Source organism: Seriola dumerili, unplaced genomic scaffold (genome assembly GCF_002260705.1).
Source record: "Seriola dumerili isolate Sdu_G_001 unplaced genomic scaffold, Sdu_1.0 BDQW01000468.1, whole genome shotgun sequence".
NCBI lineage: Eukaryota > Metazoa > Chordata > Actinopteri > Carangiformes > Carangidae > Seriola > Seriola dumerili.
Genome location: NW_019174723.1, coordinates 5,909,747 through 5,920,296, shown reverse-complemented (window position 1 = coordinate 5,920,296; position 10,550 = coordinate 5,909,747). Strand labels below are relative to the sequence as shown.

General features: G+C 37.4%; 1 protein-coding gene across 1 annotated transcript; it reads left to right on the top strand.

Moving 5' to 3' along the window:
• The first annotated feature begins 2,953 nt into the window (after positions 1 to 2,953).
• On the top strand, positions 2,954 to 10,280 carry LOC111234885 (V-type proton ATPase subunit S1-like). Its single transcript, XM_022763080.1, has 11 exons — positions 2,954 to 3,116; positions 4,266 to 4,392; positions 4,479 to 4,553; positions 4,766 to 4,959; positions 5,388 to 5,428; positions 6,006 to 6,091; positions 6,206 to 6,355; positions 6,484 to 6,641; positions 8,008 to 8,058; positions 8,228 to 8,465; positions 9,298 to 10,280. Exons 1-11 carry the CDS (start codon positions 2,986 to 2,988, stop codon positions 9,505 to 9,507), a joined length of 1,461 nt encoding a protein of 486 aa, XP_022618801.1. The 5' UTR covers positions 2,954 to 2,985; the 3' UTR covers positions 9,508 to 10,280.
• The last annotated feature ends 270 nt before the right edge of the window (positions 10,281 to 10,550 follow it).

The window sequence follows — 10,550 nt, the reverse complement described above, 5'->3', positions numbered from 1 at the left end:
CATAAAAAGTCATATTATAGTAAGGCATAAAAAGTCATAGTATAGTAAGGCATAAAAAGTCATAAAACAACAGCGTATGGTAAGGCATAAAAATTCATAAAAACGTCATACTATAGTAAGGCATAAAAAGTCATAGTATAGTAAGACGTAAAAAGTCATAAAAACATCATAGTATAGTAAGGCATAAAAAGTCATAAAAACGTCATAGTATAGTAAGGCATAAAAAGTCATAAAACAACAGCGTATGGTAAGGCATAAAAATTCATAAAAACGTCATACTATAGTAAGGCATAAAAAATCATAGTATAGTAATGCGTAAAAAGTCATAGTATAGTAAGGCATAAAAAGTCAGAAAAACGTCATAGTATAGTAAGGCATAAAAAGTCATAGTATAGCAAGACATAAAAAGTCATAAAAAAGTCATAGTATAGTAAGGTATGAAAAGTCATAGTATAGTAAGGCATAAAAAGTCATAGTATAGTAAGGCATAAAACATCATATGATAGTAAGGCATAAAAATTTTAAAAAAAACATGATAGTATAGTGAGGCATACAATTTCAAAAAGGTCAAAGTATAGTATAGTATAAAAATGTCAAAAAAGTCATAGTATATAATGGCGTAAACGGTCATCGAAACGTCATGGTATAGTAAAGCATAAAACGTCACAGTATATAATGGCATAAAAATATCAAAAAATGTCATAGTACAGTATCGCCTAAAAACGTCATAGTATAGTATGTCATAAAAATCTCAAAAGATATCATAGTTCAGTAAGGCATTATTATGTCAAAAAATGTCATAGGATAGTAAAGATAAAAATGCCAAAAAACTTCTTCGTATAGTCAGGCATAGAAATATCAAATAATGTCATAGTATAGTATGTCATAAAAATTTCAAAAAACATCATAGCTTAGTTAGGCATAATAATGTCAAAAAATGTCATAGTATAGTAAGGCATAAAAATCAAAAAAAAAAAACATGATAGTATAGTAAGGCATAAAATTTCAAAAAAGGCAAAGCATAGAATGGCTTAAAAATGTCTTTAAAACGTCATAGTATAATAAGGCATAATATGTAATAGAAACGTAATATAATAGTTTGTTGTAAAAAGTCATAAAAAACATCATAGTATAGTATGTCAAGAAAATTCCAAAATACATCATAGTTTAATAAGGCATAATAATGTCAAAAAAACGTCATAGTATAGCAAGGCATAAAAATGTAAAAAAAAAAACACTCATAGTATAATAAGGCATAAAACATCATAAATCGTCATAGTATAATAATGCAAAAAATGTAATAAAAATGTCATAGTATAGTATGTCATAAAACGTCATCAAAACCTCATAGTACAGTAAGGCATAAAACCTCATAGTATAGTAAGGCATAAAAATGTCAAAAAATGGCATATTATAATAATTCATTCAGATTCAGATTCAGACTCAGATTCAGATTCAGATGACTTTATTCATACCAGAGTGCAATTCAGTTTTACAATATACCAAGACCTTTTATACACACACACACACACACAAACTGACAGGCCTCGTGAGCTGTGCCAGAGACAACAAGTAAGTGGACAGATGTGCACGCTGCCACCTTGCAGGGCCCCATGCATACTGACTCACACAAGGGTCAGGCAAGTAGAGTTGACATTCATAGCACACATAAATGAATAAATACAAACATTCTAGACTATATTGCACTGTTACTTTCAATGAATGACCATACCAGCCATGTGAAAAGTAAAAAACATGATGTAAACCAACTATTTAGGTTAAGAAACGAATAAGGCAGTGATTTAAGGACATTCTTTGAAAAAAGGCACCTATTTAAAATGACTACAGATCAAGATTTAGCAGCCTGATAGCAGAAGGAATAAAAGAACAAGAGTAACAACTTGTTTTATTTAGGGATGCTATGTAGCGCCACCTTGACAGTATTATACTATAGTATTGTATGTTAAAAAAGGTCATGAAAACGTCATAGTGTAGTAAGGCATAAAATGTCATAAAAACGTCATACAAATAGTAAAGCGTAAAAATGTCAAAAACCATCATAGTATAGTATGGCATAAAACATCATCAAAACATCATGATACAGTATGGCATAAAAAACATCATAGTATAGAAGGTATAAAAATGTCAAAAAAACACCATAGTATAGGAAGGCATAAAACGTCATGAAAACATCATAGTATAGTAAGGAATAAAACGTCATAGTATAGTAAGGCATAATAATTTCAATAACAGTCATATTATAGTATGGCATAAAACGTCATCAAAACGTCATAGTATAGTAAGGCATATAAAATGTCAATAAATATCATAGTATAGTAGGCTTATGGCATAAAAACATCATAGTATAGTTTGTCATAAAAGTGACAAAAAACGTCATAGTATTGTAAGGCATTAAAATGTCATAGTATGGTAAAGCACAAACAAGTGTAGTTAGTATGTAAGTGCTGTGACCACCAGTCCTGTAACATTACATTATGTTGTGTAATATTATGTTTTGTAATATTAATAATATATGTTGTGTAATGTTTGTTTAATGAAAAACTGAAAAACATAGATGCAAAATAACAAAAAAATAGATGCAAAATAACCACAAAGGTATTCAAAGAAACACACAATAAGCATGACTTGACACAAACTGACGACAAAGAGACAGAAAACAATTAAAAACAAATGCAAAATGAATAAAAAGACACAAAATTTGTTTAAAAAAATAGACACAAAAAACCACAATGAGAAGCAAAGAGACATATTAACTGACTAAAAACAGACACAAAACATCTAAAAATCATTGTCGATGCTGACATGGCCGCCCCCACCCCTTGTGTAACTTACGCCCATGTCCGTTACAGCATCTGATGTCACGCTGCAGAGGAAGAGGAGGCAGAGTAGCGTCTCTGCTTCATACACCGTCACGTGACCTCATTGGAATCGACGTCAGATCACCTACTGTCAGAGACTGTAAAGATGGCGTCTGCACAGACACCGCTGCTCAGCCGCATCTCTGCAGCCTGGGCCGTTTTTCTCGGTTTATTAAACATATTAAACGCGGGATTTTGCGATGAGCAGGTGCCGCTTCTTCTGTGGACGAGCGAAGGGTGAGAGACGATGATGTTCCTGTTTTTCCCTTCTCAGAGGCGGCTCCGTGGGATAACGGGTCATCACGGTTTTATTCCCATTTGGCTAACGGTTAACGGTGTCACTTGATGTTATTAAGATGTAAACCGACCTCAGTAGTTCTGTTAGGTCATAAATAAAACACAGACTCGACTGCGGTATTTTAATAATTAAACTAAGGTAACATGACGTTAGAATATACATATAATCCTAATGAATGTCAGGTGCCTCATTACCTGCGATGTAACGTTAGCAAGCCGTTTACTCACTCTGCCTGAAACATGAACTTTACGATTGGCATGTATTATTTCATCACCCTTAGTTAATATGAAGGTCCCTCATTCATTTCATTCATCCACATGAAACCTGCATATAGAACCACACAGTCTAACAAAACATGAATATGATATAGGACTGAACAATTGATCAAAAAAATATCGATATCACAATATGGCCAAGAGCAATATCCAAAGCGCAGGACCTGAAATCTTTTTTGATAAATGTAAAATGTGTCACAACAAACAATAAATGAATCATTGTAGTGCTACAGAGATTGCAATTACTCCTCAATTGGTGCATAGGAAAAAAAAAGACAGACAAGCAACATCAAAAAAACACAGGACACAAGAATATGATGCATTGGTAAATATTAAACTACCCAACAGTGAAACAATAAATAGAATACAAAACAATGTAATAGTTCAAATTCACTACACCTAGACCAGCTACAACAGTAAAATGCTTCTTATATATTTCCACATTAGGAGTAATAAACCAATAACAATAACAATACACTTGAGTATTTTGATCCCGGTTCCTCCACTCCTTTGTGTCCTTGGGCAAGGTACTGAACCCCAATTTGCCTCTGATGACTGTTCCATCAGTGTACGTGTGTGTGTATAGTAGAGGCATTGTATGAGTAGTAGAAAGAGCTGTATGAATGTGTGTGAATGGGTGAATGTGCCTTGCTTTGTGTAAAGTGCTTTGAGTGGTTAGTATATAAGTGATGTCCATTTGCCATTCACTTTTGTACTCTTACCTTAGTAAAAAATATCTTTTCCACTGTTGTCTGGGTCATTGTGCTTCAGTAAATGATCTGAAAACAAACCTCTACTTTAAATCTCCACCAGGATCTCTCTGCCAAGTCAGTCCCCTCCTACCGCAGGTCACATTGTTGGGCAGCAGCAGCTTGCGTCTTACCTGGAGAAAGCTCTGAATGTGGGCCCACGAAATGTAGTGCTGTTCCTTCAGGACAAGGTACACACAAACACATGCACGCACATAAGAATTACAATTTCTGTTTTTCTTATGAATTAACTCCCCTCTCTCCATGTCCTCTCCAGATGAGCATAGAGGATTTCACCATGTATGGAGGGGCTTTTGGAAACAAGCAGGACAGTGTTTTCCCCAACCTGGAGGTGAGATGATAATTGACCGTGTAGCTCAGTTAAATGTTTTGTGTCCTGTAGTCTTTTATACTCTCTTTACCTGTTCCTGTTTAATTCCTGTTTGATGCTTTATGTTCAAAGTTTCTCCCCCAGGTAATTGTTAGAAGAAGTGAAACTTGGCTGCCTTGTTTTATGGTGTAGTATTATTCCAGGTGTTACATTTAGTCTCTCCTGTGTTGCAGGGGGCTCTGATGTCCTCATCCTCCCCTCTGGTGTTACCTGCTGTGTCCTGGCCTGCCTCCAATGCAGTGATTGGCCAGCTCCAGGACCAATTAGAAACATCTCCTCTGTACATGGACCCTGAGACACTGAGCCAGCTGAGACTCAATGCGTCCTCACCCGCCCTGCTGGTGTTCAGGCTGCCCTACGGCATCGGGTAGGTACAGCTGCCGCCATCTTTTTTTTCTACAGTTGTAGGTATAGTTCTTATCTATTGGAAGGTTAATGGAAACACACACAGTGTCCATGTGACTCCAACAGACCGACTCTCCTTATGAAACCAGTTGTTCCAGATTGTGGCTGTTTGAATAGAGCTGCTCGCTCACAGTCATACTGCAACGCTTTGTATTATTACAGCTGTTTATGCTGGTACATTCAGAGCAGCTGATCTTTCAGAAGCAGGATTTACTCACTTCTTCACCAAAATACTGTTCACTATGTGTATTTAGTGTGAGATGAGCAGCTGAAACATTACATAAAATGACTAAAATTACAGCAGCTAACATATTAATACTAACATACGATACTTACATACTAACATACTAATACTCAGTATCTTGTTGTTGTTTTGTCTGTCTCTTGCAGGGCTGATTTGATGTCTGCTAAAGAGATTCTCAGTGGAAACGGTGAGTCTGCCACACAGCCTGTCTTAATCCATCAAATAAAATCAACCGTGACTCATTCTTCGCTCAGAGATACAGTATGTTGTGCGGAACAGGATCTTTTCTCCGACATGTTCTTTGGACCTTCTTACTCCATGCTTCTCCTAAGGGAAGCAAGTTGCACATGATTACCTGATTGGTCTAACTCCAAAATATTGTTGAGTCACCACTATAGCGGTAGCTAGGAAAACACCTGCATGCTGGCACAATAGTGTAGTAGCTAATCTTAAAAGATAACATCACACGAAGTCTCTGACCTCTACTGAAAAGACGAACAAAAAAAATAGTCCCTCATATTCATGTTTTGCTGGTGGAAGTGCAGGGTCTGTCTAACACAGGTGCTCAGCTGGATTGAGATCTTGTGGTTTTAAAAGCCACAGCCCCATTTTATATATTCATCAAACCATTCAGTGATTCCTCAAACACCTGTACAACTTGACATGTGTCACCAGGGTTGTTTTTGATATGAAAATCCTTTAGGTTTTTGCATTAATTAATTTGCTTGGAAATGCTGCCAATAGATGAACATGTTGTGTTTCAGACGAGGTGATCGGTCAGGTGTTGAGCATCATGAAGACCCAGTCTGTTCCATACACAGCCATTTACACAGCCCTGCGTCCCTCAAGGGTGAGTCAGGTGTCTGCTCTGTTAATGTGTGTATATCACTGTGTTCAGTGTTCACTGTGTTATTGTGCAGCAATTAATGTGTTCATATGCTGTTGTCTGTCTGTCTCTGCACAGGAGGCAGCGTCTCTCTCTATGGAAGCAGGTGTGGGTGGCGGACGCTCTCTGCTGCAGGCCAGAGGTGGATACAGGGAGAGGGAGAGAGAAAGGGAGAGGCAGCGCAGGATTAAAGAGAGGGCCGATATCTACGCTCCAGTGGAGTTTAAGGTGGAATGAGTTGGTTACATCTTGATTGCTACTTGGTTTTCTCTAGCCATGAAAGATAAGTGTGGAGATATTCTGTTCTGTTTTATTTTTGGCTAAAACCGGCGGTTAATTGATTTCTCTTTCCACAGGAGAGAGAGGACACCTGTATCCTCCTGTGGGCAAAAGGCCTGTCAGTGAGCATCCTCCGGAGTGGTCGCTGGGAGGAACATGACCTGACTCCATCTACCTTTGGAGAGGGTGTCAGCCCAAAACTCCACGGCTCAAACTGCGACAAAACCAAAGCAAAGTAAGTTTATGGCTGAGATTTACTTAAAAGATGAAGGAACTCACTGCTAAAGACTCTGCTTTCTGTTAGAGGTGCAACTAATGATTATTTCCATTATCATACCAATTATTTTCTCAGTGAATTAATTGTTTGGTCTAAGAATAATCTAAGAAAGAAATCTTAGAAGAAATCTAAGAAAATAGTGAAAAATGTCGATCATGGTTTCCATGGTCATTCCAAGGTGACACCTTCAAATATCTTTTTTCAAAATTATCTTCGAATCCAGATGATATTCAGTTTATAAAAATATATGACAAAGAATAGCAAGTGAATTTTGGCATTTTTGCCTAACAAAATTACTTCAACAACTATCAAATAAATGCAGATGAATTTTCTGTCAATTGACGGATAGATTCATTGGCTAACTGTTTCAGCGCTACCTTCCATGTTTCCTTCTTTTCCTGCTGCAACTTCATAGGGATTTTCCTAACAACCCAAACAACTTCCCTGCACACAGCTCTACAATGAAGCAACGGCACAAGACATTACATTAGAGATCTTTTGTGTTATTATGAGAAGTGTGAAAACATTTTTGGCAGTTTACTCTGACACAGCCTACATACAACTTTCTTTTCATTTCCTAGATCAAAATACAGCTAAACTGCACTCGTTTTACTAATGTCTTCTGTCCCACTTTGCACCTTGCTTGTATACAACATCTGAGCAATAGCACAGGGAGAGGGGGGCCGCTGTTTGCCAGGGCTGCAGCCCCAGCTAGTGGCAAGTCGCTGCATAACATCTTGTCATCATGCAATAGTCAACCAACGTTGTACACTAGGAAAAGATCAATAATTATTGGTCTCATATGTTCTCATAAGTATTGATCCGTAAAATATATTTGTGGTTTTAAGAGCCAAAAACCGTCTCAATGTAGTTGTACATCTCCTCTCTCAGGCTTCTCTCTGGAGCTCTAGTAACAACAGGTCAGTGAGCCAACCAGAAGAGAGGAGGCTCTGAGCCTCTCTTCTGATTGGCTGGCAGTTTTTTGAGTGATATAATGAAAACATAGCAGATTTCAGGTAAACACTCAGAGAAACCAAATCCTGCAAGGTTGGATGGTGGGTCCAGGTGGCCCGTACTTGGTGAATGGCTGAGGGCGGTGACTGCTTTGTTGTGACATCACAGAGTTACAAGATCCTGACAGCTCATTTTAAGGCTCAGTTTCTGAATACAGGCTGTGTGCATTTCTTGTCATAAAAGTCAATAATGTGTAGATGTTATTTCACATTTTGTCTTTATCTGAAATGTTTAAAATGAAATCTCATAATTCTATCTTGTAGTTTTCTTAGTTCCTTCTCTGTCACATTTCATGTTTGATTTTTTGCAGGTTGGTTCTTAATTATGAGAATGTACTCGGCCACCGCAGCTTTAAACTGATGTAAGTATGCACAATATACTCAGACCGGGTATATATGAACATCTAACCTATTCTTTAATTAAGAAATAGAAATAATTCAAGTGGACATAGATCAATGTAGAAACTTATCACCATCTTCTCCTGAACCCTTCAAAAATCTGCATATTTTTATGTGTGTGTGTGTGTCCAGCTTTGCTATGAGCCAGCGTCACTATAAGGTGTCTGCACGCCGCTGGTTCACACTTGACGCCGTGGAGCTGGAGTACGACGGGACCAAAGCCACGTTCAACGGCAGCAGACACGTTTATGCCCCCGCTGAATACTCGTACCGCTGTGAGTCTGTCACCAACTTCCGTTGGCCGCTACTCATCCCACGCTCATCCAAAGACCCAGCCAATCAGTGGAGAGTCTCCTTTGAGGACTTCCAGGTAAGATGGTGATTTTTTTTCTCTAATGTTATGAATTTTTGTTTTTTGCACAATATGAAAATCTGCACAAAAAGTAGATTTTTGGTCAAAAACTAATGTAGAAACGTAACATAGCACTGTCTCTATCATTAAAAGGTCAAATCTGCCAAAAAAAAAAAAAACTTAAATTGTGACATAATTAGTTAAACTACGGTCCTGTTCAGATCTGATATTAACAAGCTCTAAGTTCAGGTGTGAATGCACCCCAGACTCATTTGAGATCCGATCACTCAGACCACATTCAGAGGTGGTTTGGGCCACATGTATAACGTAATTTGTATAAATTCTGAATGATGACCAGATGTAATATCTAGGAATGAAAGCGTCCATGTAGAAAGCCAGAGGGAATGATAGAGGGTAGCCAGAGTCACAATCTGTTATGGCATAGCTATGAGAGTGACGGTGTGTTTCTGGGTTTGAATGCATTTCCTTCTTCAGAAAACATTACATTACATTACATTTTGAAACTGTATTGTTAACATCAGTCCTCCTGTTGCTCTCTAATGCACAGACATGAGCAGCATTCATTTTCTTAGTTAGTTAGTGTCATTAATCTACAGTATTGGTTGACAAATAATACTTCTGTGAAGTGTGTTAATTACTTTTTAATATTTCACATTATTTCATTATTTCAAATGTGTTTTACTATATTGTCATTCATAATAGATATGTGTTATAAACCACTAATGAAATGTTTATGTAGTGCTTGTAAATGCTACATGGGGGGGGGGGCTTAACAATAAGCCCTTACAGTGATTAACAATTAACTTCTAAATTAACTTTCCCTCCACAGATCCAGGGCTTCAATGTGACCGGCAGTGAATTCTCATATGCCAGTGACTGTGCGGGCTTCTTCTCTCCTGGTATCTGGATGGGTCTGATGACCAGTCTGCTCATGGTCCTGGTGCTCACCTACGGCCTGCACATGATCATGCAGCTCCGCACCATGGACCGCTTTGATGACCCCAAGGGCCCTGCCATCTCCGTTCCCCAGACGGAGTGACACACCTGCCATCTGTCCCCTGACTTCACCCTCCATCTTTCCTCCTCTCACTGCAATGCTTCCACTTCCACCCTTTACATTTCTCTCCCCATTCATCTCTAGTTGGACAGTACACAGAATAATTAGTGATGTTGTCAGAATAAGAGTTTATTCTTCATTATGTCAGTGTCAGTTTATACCTTTTAAAATGTGCATCCTGAGACTGAAGCATCTAGTTTTCAGGCTGCCATAGATTAAGATGTCCCCCCTGAGAGGGATACACCTGTACATAGGGGAACAAGAATAACGAATAATGATGTGAAATAAGAAAAGCTATTTATTTGTGACTCTACTGTCATTTGTCTATGTTTGTGTGTACATTTGTGGCTGTGAGTAGAACATGAAATGTAGTCGTTGAATGAAGGGAATCAATTTTGTAACTGGATGATAGAGAAATTATATCCATTACATTCCATTAACTTTAGGTCAAATGGATGTTTTAATGAACATGCAACATGAAAGAAGCACTGAGATACAACATTAAAATCAGACATTTCCAGTTGTTTCTGTATAATCCTCTTGGTTGTTTTAAGTTTTCATTTTTGAACAATATTGTTTGTCTTAATAAACATGAGTCAAGCTCTCGCAACTGACGTGCACTGAAATATGCTTAATGTGAAACTTATCTTTCTGTTTAATTTATTTTGTAGTGAATCTCAATGATGTAAGGTCTTGTTTTGTGCTGCTGCTGTGACCCCAATAAAACATCTGAGAAGAGGTTTCATTTTAATTTATTCTGTTATTCTGCTATTTTGCATTTGTTTAATACAACAATTAAGTATAGCTTTAGTTTCACAATCTATTTAGACCAACTATGCCAAAGTCAAACTCAAGTCTGGAACATCTTTCTCCTGTAACACATTAAACAAGGATCTTTGCTGGTAAATTTTAAGATTTTTATTCCAAAAAAGACCATATCTGAGGATTGGAGGATTTTCTTTCAGCAAGTTAACCACTGCAGTTTTGTACATTGAGAAAATTGTATTTTTATGTATATTATAAGG